The 19,827-nt window shown below is 42.1% G+C and overlaps 1 protein-coding gene across 2 annotated transcripts in view; it reads right to left on the bottom strand.

Annotated features, from left to right (window-relative positions):
- Positions 1-16,315, bottom strand: part of LOC125467188 (cell surface hyaluronidase-like) — a 134,008-nt gene extending 117,693 nt beyond the window's left edge. Inside the window, exons 1-2 of one of the 2 annotated variants that reach the window (XM_048562674.2) lie at positions 16,209-16,315; positions 13,261-13,610 (exon numbers count right to left, since the gene is read on the bottom strand). In XM_048562674.2, the coding sequence (XP_048418631.2) occupies positions 13,261-13,603 (343 nt within the window). In that variant the 5' untranslated portion in view covers positions 13,604-13,610; positions 16,209-16,315. Of the gene's footprint in view, positions 1-13,260; positions 13,611-15,140; positions 15,373-16,208 lie in introns of those variants that run through there. The other variant, XM_048562673.2, reaches the window with a different exon arrangement.
- Positions 16,316-19,827: the final 3,512 nt, after the last annotated feature.

Genomic DNA, 19,827 nt, shown 5'->3' with positions numbered 1-19,827 from the left:
AGTTACTTCCGGTTCGGTTTTGCGATCCCAATCACCCCCAGCAAACCACTTCACCAGAAGCGTACTGACGATGTTACCTTGCAGGGTGGCAAACACACCGGCTTAGTGAGCAAGTCTACAACCTCATCCACAACTCGAGCTACAAATCTTCTCAAAAACTTTAAACTGTAGTCACTGTTGTGATGTATATACATTTTTTTTTTAAAAAGTCACAATTTGATTTGGGTGCTGGTTGAAGGAAAGATAGTGTCTAGAGAATGTTTATTCTCTTCTTCAAAATATACTTTATGTTTTATTTCATATTCACTTGACAGCAGGATGAACATCTCATCTGAAAGACGGCATCCTCCAATGTGCAGCACCGCACTGGAGAGCATGTACTAACCTAGATTTTCAAGGCCTTCTCGTGGGACTTGATCCAGTAACCTTCTTAAAGTCAAATCTGCTACTACTGAACCATAGTATTAAGCAAGATTGCAGAGATGCAGAATAAGAACATTCACTAGAAAGGAAAAAATTGCTCGTAAAATTAGAATTGCCATGCACAAATAAAGTAGGTAGCTCATGTAAAATAGAAAATCCATTATAGGAAGCTCTCCTATTTTCAGACCATCACTTGCATATTGCCTAATCTCTCCTCTTGTTGCAAAATTCTTTAATGTTTTATTAGGAGGCTATTTTGAAGACTTTTGTCCTCAGATCTCCTCTTAGCTTTCCTCAACAGGAGAGCACCATCCTGAAAGTTAAGGAAGGTATTTAAGAATGAAATAAAGAAGGACATCGCTACCCAAAAACAACCAAAACCTGGGGCTCTCTCCCCCACAGCAGATAGTGCATGCTGCGGGACTGTTGAAGCTCTTCACGTTGTGATCAATTGATTTTTGTTAGGTAGCAATAGACATCGAGCAGAAGTGGATACATGGGACTGATGTACAAATCAGATATTATTCATGACAGAACAGGTTTAAAGGTCCTAATGCCGGACTCCTGTTGTCTCACATTTCTTAACACTTGCTAGGTGCTCACATTTTCTTTTAAGTTTGTCTTTCATTTTTTTTTCTTAGAAGCAGTTGGTACAAAATAAAATAATTGCTTTCTAACCTCTGTTTGCCCTTGGCAATGCTTAAAATGACTAGCAATGTCCTCCTTTCTGATGAATATACTTTTTCTGTACTGCTGCCATCACATTAAAAACATTGTGCTGCAGTTCTGTGTGCCAATTTCTCCATCCACCTCCCTCTGATAGCTCCTAATCTAATGAAAAAAACATTTCAAGAATTCTTTCTTGTACTCCCTCTCTGTCCAAATTGATAAAGAACCCTGTATTGAAGTTGCAACACTCATTCAAATACCCCAACAGAAGCTGTGATGGTTCTGACCATGTTCTGCATTGTGTAACATTACAATGAGCTCCTTGCCATATCTCCCTAATTTTTCTCTTACTGAATAAGTTGGCACCTACTTAAAGGCAATACTTACTCGCACCCGCACACAACATACTGCAAGCCTGAACAGCAACTATTCATTGGATAGGTTGCAGGGGTGTTGCAAAGTCTATTGGTGATGCTGAGGGGGGTATGCAGTCCATAAGGTCCAGAATAATCCTATAATTGGCACACCCTCCATTCACACAGAGCCCTGAATAATGATCTAGAAATATGAAATATATAAATCCCAATACAACTTCTGGAGAAGTTCAGTTCATAAAATAAATCTGGACTTAAAAAAAGCTTTTATTGCCAATTCCTACTGGCCCTGCCGAAGGTGATGGTGAGCAACTTATTGAACCCTGTTAGCCAAGTGCTTTGGGTATATTCACAATGCTGTCGGAGAGAGAATTCCAGATTTAGACCCACCGACAGTGGAAGACCAGTCACATATTTCTAAGTCAGGATGGCATGGGCTTGAAAGGGGACTTGCAGCTGGTGGTATTCCCATACATCTATTGCTCTTGTGCTTTTATATGGTAGACTTTACACTGAGTAGTTTACTGGGAACTATTATAGAGTCCTACAGCATGGAAACTGACTCTTCGGTCCAACTCATCCATTCCAGCTAAAAAACCAAAATTAATCTAGTCCCATTTTCCAGCATTTGCCCCATATCTCTCTAAATGCTTCCTATTCATGTACCCAACCAGATGCCTTTTAAATGTTATAACTGTACCAGCCTCCACCACCTCCTCTGGTAGCTCAGGCAATGCACACCACCCTCTGCGTGAAAAAGTTGTTCCTTTGGGCCCTTTAAAATCTTTCCCACCTCACCTTAAACCTACGTCCTCTAGTTTTGGATTTCCCCAACCTGGGGAAATGGCCTCGACTATTCACCCTATCCACACCCCTCAGGATTTCATAAACCTCCATCCTTTTGCCTCCAATGCTCCAAAGAAAATAGCCCCAACCTATTCAGCCTCTCTTTGTAGCTCAAACTCTCCAACCCCTGACAACATCCTTGTAAATCTTTTCTGAACCCTTTCAAGTTTCACAACATCCTTCCTATAGCAGGGAGACCAGAATTGAATGCAATATTCTAGAAGTGGCCTACCAATGTCCTGTATGCCTCAACATGACCTCCCAACTCCCAATACTCCATGCACCGACCAACAAAGGCAAGCATACCAAATGCCTTCTTCACCATACTGTCTACCTGCGACTCCACTTTCAAGGAACTATGAGCCTGCACTCCAAGATCTCTTTGTTCGACAACACTCTTCAGGACCTTACCATTAAGTCTATAAGTCCTGTCCTGATTTGCTTTTCCAAAATGCAGCACCTCACATTTATCTAAATTAAACTCCATCTGCCACTCCTCAGCCCATTAGCCCTTCTGATCAAGATCTCATTGTGTTCTGAGCTAATCTTCTTCACTGTCCATCAGTTTTGGTGTCATCTGCAAACCTACTAACCATGCCTCCTATGTTCACATCCAAATCATTTATATAAATGATTGTTATATTGTATATAAATATTGATAGATATTTCAGTTGAGAAGGGGTAGGAGTTAAAAAAAACTCTGAATATACCATTTACCAATTGTGAAGAAAAACTGAATAACCAGCCCTCAAAATGGACATTTATTGTATGAAAAGCAAAATTTGTACAAACCTTGCAAAGAAACTGACAGGGAAATTTTCCAGAATGAGAAGTATGAAATTTTGCTGAGGCAATTGGCCTGGGAATTTCCTCAACTACCTCATTTATGGGGTTCCTGTTATAGTAACAACCTGATCATAGTAGAGCAGGAGCTGCTCCCAAGGAAGTTCTATACAATTAACAACTCATCTAATGCCAGAGAGATAGCCCTGCCAACTAGCCATGCACATATGGACACTGGTGGGGACAGAAACCCATTCCTCAGTCAAAACAAAATAAGAGTTGATGCCCAGAAGAAGAGTTCAAAGCAATATTGAAGTGTAAAACATACAACTGATCTGAAATATGAAATGATAATGGAACTGAAGATAAAAATCGCTGCCATATACAAATATATGGAAATGACTGTGTTCCACAAAGCTACTGATGCAACTCAGTCACTCCAGACTCATACAACTGTGTAAAATGGACTGAACTAAAATGCAGCTGTCGGCCCTGGGCTATTTATCCCCTTGATCTCATTTCATGTGAAAATGCATATTTTACTTCAAGAGGTTATGCAAGTAAAATGTTTAGCTGTCTGCACAAGAAAATTCTACTTCCTCATAAAATACTTATAATCATAGAATCCCTACAGTATGGAAGCAGGTCATTCAACCCATTGAGTCCACACCAACCTTCCAAAGAGCATGCCATCCAGACACACCCCCTAACTTATCCCAGTAATTCCACATTTTCCAAGGCTTATCCAACTAGCCTGCTCATCTCTGGACATTATGGGCAATTTAGCATGGCCATTTTCAGGAATTATTTCATCCATCCTATCACATCTGTACTAGTGTTCTGAAAGCTATTCCTACTCTTGCACCATGTAATTCTTTCCTTCTAAGTTATTACATAATTCCCTTTTGAAAGTTATTATTGAAATATGCTTTAATCATTCCTTCAGGCTATGGATTCTTGATCACACACCAATTCTCTGTGTAAAAATAATTCCAAAAACAGTTTCCCACTGTCTTACTTGCCAATATCATTATATACATGTCCCCTGGTTACAAATCACCCCACCAGGGGAAACTGGTTATGGTCACTTATTCTGTCAACTCCTGAGATACTGGCTCCATGGACGCAGAATCCAGTGAAAAAGGAACCACCTAAATTGAAAGACCATACAGACTGAACGATACCCTAACGTTAACCTTATCTGAAGATAGGCAAACACATAACAGCCAAGCCACAACCATACAAAAAAATTGAAAAGAACAGCAGATGCTGGAAATCAAACAAAAACAATTTTCTGGAAAAACTCAGCAAGGCTGACAGCATCTGTGGAGAGAAATCAGAGTTCATGTTTTGGGTCCAGTGACTCTTCTTCAGAATTGATGGTAGCTAGGAAATGGTTGATATTTTTGCCGAAGATGTGGTGGGGTCAGGAGAGAGAATAAACAATAGATGGAGATAGAGGTTAAAGAGAGAGAAAAACAGGCAGACAAAGGAGTGGTTAAAGGTCTGTTTGGGAGAATAGCTGCTAATGGGAGTAGCTGATAATGGGTTGTGTATGGTAGCAGCCCACTTGATGACAAGGCTTGGTGTGTGGGGGTTTGGGTAAGGACATGGCCTCTTGCCCTAAAGTTGTTGAACTGAATATTAAGGCTCAAAGGCTGCAGAGTTCTCAAGCAGAAAATGAATCCTGTTCTTCCAGCTTGTGCTAAGCTGTGCTAGGGCACTGCAGCAAGCCTGAGACAGAGATGTTGGCCAGGGAGCAGGATGGTATGTTAAAGTGGCAGGCAACTGGAAGCTCCCGTGGTCATTTTTGCAGGCAGAATGTAGGTGTTCTGCAAAGCGATCACCCAGTCTGCACTTCGATCCCCATTATAGAGGAGACTTCATTGTGAGCAGCAAGTAAGATAAACTAGATTGAGTGAAGTGCAAGTAAATCACTGCTTCACCTGGAAGGTGTGTTTGGGGTCTTTGATAGTGAGGAGGGCATAGGTAAACGGGCTGGTGTTACACTTTCTGTGATTGCATGGGGAGGTGCCATCAGGTTATGGGAGGATGTTGGGAATGAAGGAAGAGTGGACGGGGGTCCCCAGGGGGAATATGTAAATGTGGTGGCAATATTCTGCCGGACATGGTGGAACTGGTGATTAGTGATCCTCTGGATGTGGATGCTGGGGTAATAGTAGGTGAGGGCAAAAGTGACCCTATTACTGTTGTGAGAGGGGAGAGAAGAGGACTGAATTTTGGGCAATGATGGGGCCCGGCTGAGGGCCCTGCCAACTATGGTGCTAGAGAATCCTTGGTTGAGGAAGCTGGAGGACATTTTGAAGGTGCCCTTGTCATAGTTAGCATCATCAGAACAAATGTGGCAGAGATGGAGGAACTGGGAGAATGGAATGCAGTCTTTACAGGAAGGAAGGTGTGGGGATGTACAGTCAAGGTTACTGTGGGAGTTGGTGTATAATGGTGGCCAGCTTATACACAGAAGTGGAAACAGTGGTGTCAAGAAAGGGAAGGAAGGAATCAGAGATGGGCCAGGTGAAGGTGAGAGCAAGGCGGGAATTAGAAACCATACAGAGAAACTTTTCCAATTCTGTACAAGAGAGGGAAGCTGCTCCAATGATTTTAATCGACATACCTGAGAAGGACTGTAACAAGGAATATTCCATGTACCCTACAAAAAGACAGGTACAGCTGGGGCCCATGCAGGTGCCCATGACCACACCTTTAACCTGGAGAAAGTAGGAGGAGTTGAAGGAGAAGTTGTCAGAGTGAGAATGAGCTCAGCCAAGTGGAGGATGATGGGGTTAATTTAGGCCTTTGGCCTTCCAGAAGAAAGTGGATAGTCCCAAGTCCATCTGGTGAGGGCTCAATGTGTGAAGAGATTGCAAGTCCATGGTAAAGAGGTGGTAGCTAGAGCCTTATAACTGGAAAATCTGAAATTGGCATAAAGTGTCAAAGGAATCATGGTTATAAGTGGACAGGGACAGGGCAATGGGAGAAAAGCTGAGGTAGGAAGAGAGGATTTCTATGGGGCAGGAGCAGGAAGAAACAATGGTATGCCTGGGCAGTCCCATTTGTGGTCTTTGAGAAGGAGGTGGAAGTGGGCTGCGAGGCGAAATCATGAGTTTGGAGACCGTTGGACGGAGGAGGGGGGTGATCACCAGATAAAATGAGTTTAGTGACCATGGTCGATATGGCCAGGTCATGGTATGGGGGGAGATAGCAGGAGGTGTCTATTACAATTATGCTGTCTGAGGACAGGAGGTAAGTAGAAAGGAAAGAAAGAAATATGAAAGGAGAAAAAAAAGGAACACACAGAGCAGAGGAGTTCCAGCTCAGGAGCCCTACTGCACTGCCATTTTATCGACACTCAGCTTTTCAAACATAGAGATCAGTATGCCAGACAATATCAATAATCTTTGGTCAGCAGGCTTAAATACAAAGTTAGGATTGGATCTGCAAAAAGCCAAGCCACAACAATGTTTCACCCCTGAAGCAGAGAGATAGGAAGGATATTAAGTTAGAGAGGGTTCAGAAGAGATTTACCAGCAAGTCTCATACCAGGAAGTATGAAAGGTTTGAGTTATAAAGAAAGGCCGGAAAGGCTGGGACATTTTTCACTGGAGCGTAGAAGGTTGAGCGGTGACTTTATTGAAGTTTATAAAATCTTGAGGGTTATAGATAAGGTCAATGACAGATGTATTTTCCCTACGGTGGGGGATTTCAAGACTAGGGGCATATTTTTAAGCTGAAAGGAGAAAGATTTAAAAAAAACGAGGGCAAATTTCTTTTACACGAAGGGTCGTTCATGCGTGGAATGAACTTCCAGAGGAAGTGGTGGATGCAGATACAGTTACAATGTTTAAAATTCACTTAGATAAGTACTTAAATAGGAAAGGTTTAGAGGGATATGGGCCAGGAGCAGGCAGGTGGGACTAGTTTAGTTTGGGGTTTATGGTCTACATAAACAAAGACTGGTTGACCAAAGCTTCTGATTCTGTGTTGTATGATTCTATAGGGATAGGAAGTGGAGAAGGCAGTCAGCAGGAAGGGCTGAAGATTACATGATTAACAGAGGGAAAAGCAAGTGAGGGGAAATAGTGTGAAGTGACAGAGTTCTCACCTTGAGCTGTGGGAGAAGGGATTACATCTGACAGTATAAACCATAAAGTCTGTGAAGGAGATGATTACAAATATTTTGTTTAGTTTTTGACAGCAGTTTGCAGCAAACTAATAAGAATCTATCAATTGTGAAGCACACAAGTCTTCAAGCTGCACCAGACTACACCACTTTCAAAATTAAAGAAATCAGGTTTCCTAAATGATCGGCTCCTGGAACCCTTTCAGAAACATGTACATGAGTGGAACTGTTTAGGAACTCACCTAAACAGGGATGTACAATGATGATTGTGGTATGGGGAATCTATGGGGTTATTTTCGATTCTAATGAGGAAATGCTTTAAAAACAAACATTTTGTAGAGATGGAGTGTAAAAGCAGAGACACTTTAAAATTCCAAGACATCAACATTGGGAAGGAAGCAGACCTCGTTGGAACACTGAAAATCCATTGGTGACAAAAATATTGATCTGGGATTCCTCTTTGTCAAGAACATGTTTACCAGTATGAGACAATGCAAATTGGCCTCAGTGCAGATTGGATTCAATCTGCTGAATTTTCAACAAGTTTGAGCAAATGTGGAGAAACAGTGTTATAGTTGATGGAAGCAGAATTACCGTGCACTTAACCTGGTGGATTAGCATGCGTGGGAACTGCAGTGATATTGAGAGATAGGAAACAAGGTAGGAAGGAAAGGAAAATAGACATGCTTTAGCAGTTCTCGAATTCAGTCACTGTCGTAATGTTGGTAATAAAATGCCAATATGTCTTCAGCTCCAACAAACAGCAAACTCAATTTTAATTGATAAAATTGATCAGAAATTGCTTGGATCTGTTTAGGAATAGTGTCATGGCATTCTCTGCATTCACATGACATGTCCTCCAGCTTCCTCAACCAAGGATTCTCCAGTGCCGTAGTTGGCAGGGCCCTCAGCCGGGCCCAATCCATTTCCCAAAATTCAGTCCTCTTCTCTCCCCTCTCACAACAGTGATAGGGTCCCTTTTGCCCTCACCTACTCACCTACCAAAAACATCTCTGACAGAGCTGCAAATCTTTAGTAATGCACTAGAGTGCTAATCTGAATGCTCTACTCCCTGGAACAGGGTTTGAACCTACTCTTGTTGAAGAGATATTATCACAGTGCTACAGCTCATGTTGTATAATTTCTGCATTAAGTATATCACCCCACATTTCAAAAAAAATTTCAACCACCAAAAACTCAGGGCACTGCTACTTTGTGACAGACCTATATTTTTAGTTTTACAGTAATTTAAATTGGATGCTGCTAAGGTTAAAATAATTGTAGTGTAAACTGTAACATAAATGTTCTTTGCAAATTGCTTTTATTAATTGTGTAACCAATTTTTGTAAAAGAGAAAAAAAGCAGTTGAAACCCCTCAGCTGGTGAGGCAGTGCCTATGGAGATAAACAGTATTCCTTCAGGTTGATGACTTTTTTTGTGAAAATTCCCTGAAACACGGGGCTGAATTGCATGCGCTGTTGTCAAAGCTGGTGCAAAGGCAAACATGGCACAGAAAACCACAGTGGGTACTTCATTTTCTGAAGAAGGGTCCAGACTCAAAACGTCAGTTTTCTAGCTCCTCTGATGCTGCTTGTTCATCCAGATCTACACTTTGTTATCTCGGGTACTAAGCCTGCTGTCTACCCATACACCTCCAACCCCACTAAAATGTTACCAGTAGCATGCAGGGGTTGGGGGTGGGTGATAAGGTGATGGGCAGCCCACATTCATGTGGGCCAAATGAAGCCCATAAGCAGATAATTGAATGGCCCTTTAAAAAGGCCAGAGCAGGATAATGCTGTTATTTAATTAGCAATAGGAGAAGACCACACCATGCATTCAGCCCAGCAACTTGTCAGGAAAAAACCCATCTGATTCACAAATGCCCTTTAAAGGAAGGAAACTGCTGTCCTTACCCAGTCTGGCCCACATGTGACTCCAGACCCACAGCAATATGGTTCACTCTTAACTGCGCTCTGGGCAATTAGGGATAGGCAATAAAATGTTGCCTTAGCCAGCGACACATCCCACGAATGAATTAAAAAAAGAAACTCAGCAGATCTAGCAGCATGTGTAGAAACAAAGTTTCATATTTGCTACGACTATTCTTCAGAGGTCAGCTGTTATTTCCCTAAAAACCAATTTATAGAACAAGTCTCTCTCAACAGCAAGATTAAAACATTCATGCCTTTTAAAATGTTGTTTTGTTACATTTCCTACAAAAATAAATCATCCTCCGTTCCCCACATTATACTCCATCTGTAACCTTGTTGCTCAGTCAAATAGGCTGTCTATACAACTTTGAAGAAGCCGCATGAAGTTGATGCACAGCTTGCACCCCCATCGTTGTGAAGAACCAACAGCCCATAGTCCTCACTATTTGCAATGTATGGTTTTGCCTGCCTTGAATATATTGACAAGGGTCACAGAGCAGATAGACTGCCATCGTATAACACCGTTTTCTGTTGTTTAATGCCAAGATGTTGCAAGTATGCGTCAATTGCCACATGGACTCAATTGAGAATGGACTAAAAATACTACATTATTTGGAAAACCAGGTATCAGCTTGCATTTATGTAGCATCCTTAACACATGAAGTATCACGAGGCTGGGAATGCAAGTTGGCTCAGTGGTTAATATTGCTGCCTCAGGCCCAGGGACCGATGTTCAACTCCACCCTCGGGAAACTATCTGTGAAGCCTGGACATTCTATCCGTGTCTGCATGGGTTTTCCTCCATAGTCCAGGCATGTGCAGGTTACGTAGATTGGCCACGCTGAATTGCTCTTTAGTGGCCAGGGATCAGCAGGCTAGATGGATTAGCTATGGGAATACAGGATTACAGGGATAGGGTAGGGAGGTGTGCCTGGGTGGGATACTCCTCAGAGGCTTACTGTGGACTTGATGAGCTAAATGGCCTGCTTCTCTACAGTAGGGATTCTATGATTCTATTAGTAAAAATTTAACACCAAGTCAAATAGATAAATATTAAGATCTTCACCATCTACAGTTTTGCTTCATTCTATTGAAATATTAAAAAGCCTAGTCAAAAAGACTGTGAAGAGAAAGAGGGAAAGGTTTTGTGTTGTTTTGAGAACCTGCACCATCTTTGCTGCTGACAGTCAATCACGGGTCTTGGCTCTGAAGAACTGAGCAAAGCTGTGAGATCCTTTTGCAAGTCCCTTGTTGATTGAAAAACATGGTTGTCGTGTTTGCCATCTTTGGCAACACAATGCTGCAAACTTTTTTCCTTAGGTGGCACACCCTCCTTATGCACAGCAATTGCTCAGGGTGGGCCATTTGTGTAGTGGCAGAAATGTGAACATTACATGAGGCACAGAATATGCGTCCCAGCTGTGGTCCTGCAGTCCACCCTTTGGCATGTACCCAAATCAAAGCAACAAAAACGAGCTGCACCCACATAAGCTGTGGCTGCATCTCTGCATCAACATCAGCCCTAGACTTCACACTGACACTAGGCTATCCCCACAACTTGCAGGAGCCAAGGCCTTCTATTCCATTCAGAGAGTTAAAAGGTCAGTACATAGTTTACATTTAGCTTCTGGTCAAAACAAACTGGTCTGACAGGGTCAGCTGTATTATGAGTGTTGGAAGCAAACAGCAAACTCATTTATAAAACAATACCACTGACAACGGTTTCATGTATTGGGTCATAGGGGACCACAGCTAAAGGATTATCACAGCGCAAAGGGGCCATTGAACCCATCACGTCCATACTGGTTCTCTAGAACAATCTAATCAATCCCGAACCACTGCTGAATTCCTGAAACTTGCAAGTTTATTTTCCTAAAGTGAATGTCAAATTTCCTCTTCAAATCATTTACTGTCTTGTGTTTCCACCAGCAGTGGGTGCCAAATCAATGCCACTTGCTACGTAAAAAGGTTCTTCCTCAAGTATTGTCTGTACATCTTGCCCAATTAATCTTTGCCCTCAATTCTTGTAACAACAACTTTGGGAAACAGTATTTTTTCAGTCTGGCTATGCCTCTATCGAGTCACCCCTCAAGCTCCTTTGCTTAAGGAGGAAACGCTCAGCTTTTCCGGCCTATCCCTTCACTCCACAAGGGTGCATTTGCAGCTCAAAATGTAGTCTCCTTCACAGCATTGAAACTAAACACAAAAGGTGCCTGCTTTGCACAACACCTCCAATCTGTCCATAGGATTGATTCCTGGCCTCCCAGTTGCCTGCCATTTCTATAATTCACCTTGCTCTCGTGAGAAAGAATTTCTTCTGAGATTTGGGAGTCTTTGAACTTCTTGCCACAGAGCTGTGGGGCAGAGTCCTTGTGTATATTTAAGGTTGATTGATTCTTGATTAGTTACAGAATAAAGGGTTACAGGGAAAATGCAGGAACATGGCCATAATCCTATTGAATGGCTCGAGGAGCTGAATGGTCTATTCTTATTTTAATTTCTTATGGTCTTAACATTTCTGACCAGGGGTCATTGAAATGTTCCAGTGAAGACAAACACAAGCATGAGGATCAACACTTTGTTTTCTATTTAGGTGCGTGGCCTCAAGATTTCAGTACTGAATTCCATAACTTCACAAACTGAACACATGATGCATGCATTCCATTTTGTATTTACGTTCTTTCTCTCCCAGCCCCCAGGGCCTCGGGGTCTTGCTTGTACATTGTTTACTTTGCTTTTAGTAGAGAGGATCCCTTCCCATCTTAATTTATTTCCATTTTTGCATTTGCTCTTTCACCATCAGCAACACGTTTGCCTTTCCCTCGAGGCCCCTACACCATCTGCCTCTTTGCTCCTCCTTTGGCTCTGTCAAAAGTATATAAAACAAGTTTCCAACACCTTCAGCTCTGAAGCCAAATCAGACTCAAAATGTTAACTCGCTTCTGTTCTGCACAAATGCTGCCAGACCTGCTGAATTTCTCCAACATTGTGTTTGCCTCAATATTATCAGCCATCTTCATAGAAGCAGCTCCAGATCCCTCTACCCTCTTCACTCCTCAGATTTATTCCATATATTTTGTGTTTGACCATATCCCTCAAGCATCTCCTTAGACTTGTCTGCATTAATTTAATCACTTTTCTGCATATTTCGGTAGCCTATAGCCTGTGGCAAACAAGTTTTCTGGTTTTATCACGTTCCCCTGATTCTACTAATTATTCTCTACCAATTAACAAACATCCTAACCAGGCCAATAACTTCCTTTCAATTTTCTTGGTTTTACCTTTGATTACCAATCTCTCATTTGGAAGCTTAACGAATATCTCCTGGAGGTATATGTGAACTATATGCATTGGCATGCCCCTCTCTATAACGTTATTTACTTCCTCAGTAAATCAAAGTCAACTCAACGGCTATGACTACACTTCAGAATTCCCTAACGGCCCTGTATATTCACTCCTAATTTCTCTAAATAGTCAATCACTATCTCTTTCTTTGTAGATTCCAATAATTCCCCAAATTCAGACTAATCGTTCTACATTTTTTTCTCAATCACCCTCTTTAAATAATTCAGGGAGATTTTTCAATCTAAAAAGGAACAATTTCTGAATTAAACATGCTTTGGAACATTATGACTAAAGCATCTGCAATTTCTCCACCCATTTCCATTAAAATCCTTCAGGTGGAAACCATTAGCTCCTAGGGATTTCTCAGCATTTTGCACCTTTATCAATTGTAACAGTTTTCTTATTCACTTTAGTGTGTTTCAGCTCTTGCTTAGTTTTTATCTATTCTGGAAGAACTATATTATCCTCTTCCTGTATAGTGAAGCTTGACATAAATCTGAGATTACTTTCTTGTGCAATACAACCCCACCAGTTTTTAAAAGCACCCAACATACTATTAACAATCTTGGTCTTTGCTGTTCATTAAGTCACTTTAGATTCCCTTGGTTTACAATACTCTTTACACTTTTGTGCTGTTTCCTTTAGATTTACATCACCTTTCATCTTTTTTATTGACTTGGACCATTATCTTTCCTGCTCATTGAATAGATATGTTGCTCCATTTTAAGGGAACTGGCTAGCTTACCTTTGAAACCTTTTCCTGGGGATAACTGACTTTTGCCATCACAGTGCAGCAAACCTGGTAAAACTAAAAGAAGAACTACAAAAAGCAGTAGGTGATACGTGAATACTTTCGGTGTCCTTCGGCCATCAAATATCCTTTTCCCATGGAGTCTGTCTTCAGCTGTGAGAGTCATGAGGGGCACCTGCCATGCAGGTGGGTTATTTTGAAAAAGCAAATGCTTTTGTAAAGAAGGCAACAAATTAACAGCCCGAGTTATTCTACATTGTGGCAACCTCTCAGATGAGCAGCTAGTGGAAATTTCTTTGACAGCAGATTGGGCCTCGAGTTTCTCATGGGTTTTCATTTCCAGTCTGTAAATGAGATCAGAAAGTCAGAGTTAATGTTTGGAAATGGAAGGTCACTGTATCCAACCTAAAGATGACTGCGGCAGTGAGTCCTAGCTGCAGTGGAGCCACCGGGGCTACAGGGAGGCAGCAGCTGATGACTGGATTGAGGATCCCTTTATTGGGACATGTCCAATAGGGTAATGCACAGCCCAAGACTATCTCCATTTGTTGCCAGGTTCTCCTTAACTGATATTACATGATTTACACCTCTGTCTCCCCATGTTTCCTTCACCTCCGTTCTCCTGAAGTCACATAAACCTTTTGTGGTTTCCACCTTGTGTTTCTTAATTTGGCTCCCAAATGGGGCTTCTTAAATAGCTGTCTCTGTGTTTGCCATCCTTGGTAGATTCCCAATGCCTTGGGTGCAAAACGATGCATCTGGAGCACCACATCAACACAGCAGTGTACTTGGAGGTATTTTTGACTGTTTAAAATATTTGTTCAAGGGACATGGGTACTGCTGATTGGGTCAGTATTGTTTCCCCTCATCCTGAAATAGCTACCCTGACAGTAGGGCATTAGCCCCGAAAAGTGAGCAGGGTCAGTGGGAGAAGAGCATTGAGTGAAATGCTTGTTTGGAGAGCCAGTGCAATGACAACAGACACCGGAAGATGGGTGCAAGTTCTACATGTGAGGGAATGGAATCAGCTAAAGCAGTTCTCACTGGAACTTTAACTACCTTCAATAGCTGTTTCACCACTCTCCTTTCCCCAAGCCCCTCTCTCCCAAAAGTAGTCCCTTTACACCGCAGTTTACCTTCTTAGAACGTATTGAATATTTCCACAGGAATGGGTAACTGTTAAAGAAGTTAATGAAGATTGACAAGTATCTGCTTGTGATTTGAGGGATGAAATGGGAGTTAGAAAATGCAGATGGCGGGAAAACGAGCTAGATCCGAATTCACATCCGCGGAAACTTCGGGCAATAACGGGGAAGGGGGGCAGAGGTGTGTGGACCCCATCCAAAGAAATCGCTTCGTGCTGCTGTGGGCGAACCTGCCTCAGGCGACCACTCGGGCCATCTACACCCCTCAGACCAGCCATTAATTACCTCATGCTCTAACTCCCGCTGTTCACTATTTCAGACCAAAACAAAACCCCCGACAACTTTCACACAGTGCCCCAGGCTGTGGTAGCAAACTAAATGCGCCACTAATTAGGTACATCAGAACCGAATTAACTGCAGACTTCTGAAACCAAACTGTGGGCTCCGAGGTTTTCTGAATATCTCTAATTTTTAAAAAATAAATCGGCAAAGAGTGGGAGGAGCTTTTAACCTGTTGCCGTAACATGGGCCAATTTAGGTAAACACAAATTATTTTTTTAAAATTTCGACTCGGTCGAGTGAGTTCATTCCTAAATCTGCAAATCTCATTCAGGGTTGAAAAACTCCCACTGCCCCCTAACAGAACTCTTTCTTATGAAGAGCCCTAACTCATTATTAAGGGGTTAAGCAACTTCCACCCCCTTGCAAACACCTCCAAGTCTCGCTTACCTTACCGGCTGTGGATTTCAATCAGAAGTCAGCCTCGAGGATTTGGTATTTTTTTTTAAAATAAACATATATAGATGTTAATACCCGAAAAGAGGACGCGCGGGTGTCTGCTCTCCAACCAGTCTCTAGCTCCCATAAGCTGCAGTTCTGGGGAACATCCCAAAAAAACCATCTCCAAACTCGTCAGCTCAAGCAATGATCTCGCCAAACGAGCTGGAGTCATCAACGGAAACAAAACTCTACTTGTTCAACTTCAGCTTTTTTAAAAAATATTTGTTTTGATGGTTTTTTTTTACAAGGGAAGTTTGCGTTCTGGGAATCTATTTGGCAGATTGCATGCTGTAAATTTCTAATAACGTTGGATGAGGCTGTAAAACTTTCTAGCCCAAGGGTGGGGGCCACTTATCTGTCACTTTCTGCTAGATAGAAATAAATTGGAAAGCACTGACATGTGGTTACTCCAATTAAAAACTGGAAAGATTTTTCATTGCTGAAGTCATCAAATCTATACCAAACAAAGGGGGAATAACGGAGGTTTAATCTGCCATAAAAACAAATCTCTAAATTGTTGCAACACATTAGGAGAGACACTTTTTGCCATCATTTCCTTTGTGTTCTCTAATCGGGTGGAAATTATTTAAAACGCTTAATGATATCCGTTAGCTGAAGAAATTCCGTCACTTGCATTTTTGTTACTTGTTGATGTAACAGTTTTAACAACACTTTTACATTTTCCAAAAGAGCTGGGAATGCTCCCACAGGCTGAAGGCTCTGCCGCGAAGCATTTGTATCATGTTGAGGATTTTCTGTGGATACACATACTGGGCTGGAGATAGGTCAACACTACCCGGTTCGCCTCTCATCTCCCCCACCCTAGGGTTTGTCTTTCTCTGGACTGTGGCCAGTGCCAGGGCGATATCCACGTGGCAGCGCCCGCAGAACCCAGGACCAGTTCGTCCCCTTGGTCATCCCCTCCACTACACCGGGGCTAGGAACCCTCCTGCAGCAGAAACGGCCAAACCAGCGCCTTCTCGCCCGAAAAATCAAGGAGCTGGAACCAACTGGTACCTGCGGCAGGGCCCCGTGTCCCCGGGCTGGGGGTGGGGAATGTCCACACTCAGTCCGGGGTTACACTTTTCTTCAGTAACGGGTCTGGGGTGGGGGTGTCGGTCAGCCTCGCTCCCACTGACAGCTTCTTCGCCAACACACTGTCTCTCTCTCTCTCTGGGCTGTAGCGGTTTGCAATGCTGCGGGCGAGTCAGGCACATCCCTGGGGATCACTGCACTTTAGGGAGTAAAAAGCGACACTGTTGGAGCAGACAGTGTCATGGCTAGGAGCAGGTTAATCCAGCTGCTTTGATATTACTGCTGGCAGACAGTCGGAGTAACTTTGCGCTGAAGTATGTGTATTGCAAAGATACTTCTCCAAATCTCTCCCTCCCCCCCATTTCCATTCATTCCTCTCATATCATCTGCACCCTCTTTCTTTGCCATCCCCAGTGCCATTCCCTCCACCCATGTGACCCCCACTCCTTCCTTCCTTCCTTCATGCATTCTGCCCTCTCCCATGTTATCAGATCCTTCCCCTACCTCCAATGACCGTGGAACATCCTGGTTCACGAGTCACTGCAATTAGGGATTTTTTGTATAAGTAGATTCTGATTAAATTTGGGGTTTGCCTCGTAAAAACACTCTATTTAATACAGCTTCTTTTTAAACACTCTTGTTAGTCCAAAACTCCTTCCAACTCACTGGCTGAAATATCACCAAAGCTTCCAGTGTTATTATCTTCCAAATGTTGTTTCACATTATAGTGAGACAGTTTTCAAATGAGCTCATGCACAACATTACTAAAAGGAGTAACCATTGTGCCTTCTAAAATATAAACAATGTAGAAGCATAGGCTTCTTAGTTTGAGACAATATTACCTTGTGTCTGTTAGAGTTCAAACTTGGAAGAAAGACTATAGCATGTTTTCTGAATGGAGATTGATGTTGTCACCTACTATGAACTAAACAGACATCCAGTTTATTCCCAGCACCAAGTCAATATTAACTCATTCTGAAGTCAGATGGTGAAGAAAGAAACCAGATGTCAACATTCACTAAATGCAGCACTTATTTACAGGATGTAACAATATTTGCCTCCTCCGTAACTAGCTACTCCAGTCTCCCAGAAAGTTGTCTTTAATTCTTTGCAGATCTTCACATGTTTTCCATCCTTGGAAAACATCTGAAGCATTGGAAGAATTTTACTTCCAGATTAGCACCTGCTTCAAGCCATGTGAACGGTCCTTCTTTGGTCCGCAGGTCCTGGAGTAGGACTTGAATCACAGACCCTTCTGGCTCAGAAATAGGTATGCTACCAAATAAACTATGTCATCTGAATATTCTATTTATTATGCTCAAGATATTTAATCAGTCATGCCCTTTAATCACCATTCATGATGAAAAATAGAAGCAAGAATAGGCCATTCAGCCCTTCAAGCTTGCTCCATTATTCAGTTAGATCATGGCTAATCTTCCACTTCAACACCATTTTCCCACAGCATCCCCATATCCCTTAATTTTTTTAACATGTAGAAATTTATCAATCTCTGACTTCAACAAACTCAAAATCTGAGCCTCCACATCCCCTGGAGCAGAAAATTCCAAAGACTCCCCACCTTCTGAATGAAAATAATTCCTCCTTACCTCAGACCTAAATGGCTTGCCCTTAATACTGAGACTGTATCCCCTGCTTCTAGATTCTCCTCCAGCCAGGAGAAACATCCTTTGTGTATCTACCAAGTCAATTTATGTAAGAATGTTGCATGTTTGAATGGGGTCATCTCCCATTCTTGTAAACTCCAGGGAATATAGACCCAATCTGTTAAATATTTCCTCACAGGACAATACTTCCATCCTTGGTGAATCTGGTGAACCTTAGTTGCATTCCCTCTATAGCAGGTATATTTTCCTTTAGGTAAGGAGATCAAAACTGCACACTATATTCCAGGTATGCTCTCACCAAGGCTCTATATAAATGCAGTAAGACCTATTTTACTTCTACACTCAAATCCTTAATGGCCAACATTTGCATTTTTCAGTGCTTGCTGACATCAAAATGAATTAGCACTGATTTGGTGCTGGGAATAAACTGGATATTCGTTTTTTTTCATATTAGCTGACAACATCAGCCTCTATTCGGGAAACATATTGTTGTTTTCTTCTCCAGGTTGAACTAAATAGACTCCACAGGGTAATGTTGCCTCAAACTAATAACTTCATTTCTCTACATTGTTTATATGTTAGAAGGCTCAACGGTTGCACCTTCTAGTAATGCCGAGCATGCGCTGATTTGAAAACTGGCTCTCACTATGACGTGAATCAACATTTGGAAGATGGTAACACTGCAAGTTTTGGTGATACTTCAGCCAAGGAGTTGAAAGGAGTTTTGGACTAATGGAGTGTTTATACAGAGTGCCTATGTAAATAGTCCTTTTAATAAGCAAACCCTAAATTTAGTCAGAATCTACTTATACAGAAAACCCTTAATTTAAACAGATTTCCTAACCCAGGACCCATGTGCAAAAGCACAACAGCTCTGTGACAAAAGCAGGATTATTTTTCCAGCTGAATGCACTGAGTGGAGGATGACTATATGCAGAAAATTAATCACTATAATTTACAGCTGCAAAGGCACAGTTTCTGGAGAATTACTTAATCATCTTCATTACAGCCAGAACATGTGGCATCATAGTACAGGCTTTGTTTAAAAATGAGTTTTCTACAGCTAGTGAAATGTAGAGTGTTATCCTACTTTCAGGGTGGATCATTTGATATGGTTTTTTGATTCAAAATACAAAAGGTCCTGTTACCCTTAAGATAGCTTACAGAAAAGGACTTTATGAGGCTACAAACTGCAGGAGAAATTGCATTCTTGACTGACTGACTGTTGTGTTCTTCACTCCAAAATCTTGAAGTGCGGACGATTGTCACTAATAATCAGGCTGAATTTTACTGCCAGCTTTGGGGCACTTATGACAGGATCAAATGGATAATGTAAAATGCTTCTCAACAAACTTGCCAGAGCCAGCTTTCTGAACTGTTACATATGAACGTGCCATCGCATAAAGGCAGTAGGGCTTCTCAGTCATGACAGTCTCACTGGAGGAGGTGGGTTCTCTTCAGGCTGGTTGGGGACTGCGGAGGAACCTCAAATAATAAGCAATTGGGATGGAAGGAAAATTCCTCTACTGGATCAGTTCTAGCCTCAATTGTGCCCCTGGATAAGCGTAACATTGTCCTTGCAGCCTGGGACCACCATGGAGCTTTTGGCGTCTGTGTATGATGAAGTAACAGTAGAAACATCACTGATAGGAGCATCAACAATGTAAAGTCTAAAGTATCCCGCCTCCTCTGTCGAGCCAACAGGTGTCCACCTTGGCTGAAGTCCAAGGGAGAATCATGCCTAAGTAACTGGGCACGAGCCGTCCCCCTCCCAATATCCTGGCCTTTCATTCTCCATATCTCTCATCACAGGGCCCAGAATGTTCAGCACAATAGGTTAGACAGGAGACGTTTCTGATCGGGCTTTTGAATAGAATAAAGGTATTCCCATTCAGAAAACAAGTGAAGATTATCACAGCAAGCATAGAATTATAAGGAGAAGATAGCATGATGAAGTAAATAAGGTAATAATGAAT

This window comes from Stegostoma tigrinum, chromosome 33, assembly GCF_030684315.1.
Source record: "Stegostoma tigrinum isolate sSteTig4 chromosome 33, sSteTig4.hap1, whole genome shotgun sequence".
In the NCBI taxonomy this organism is placed as follows: domain Eukaryota; kingdom Metazoa; phylum Chordata; class Chondrichthyes; order Orectolobiformes; family Stegostomatidae; genus Stegostoma; species Stegostoma tigrinum.
This window is presented reverse-complemented; position numbering and strand designations above follow the sequence as displayed.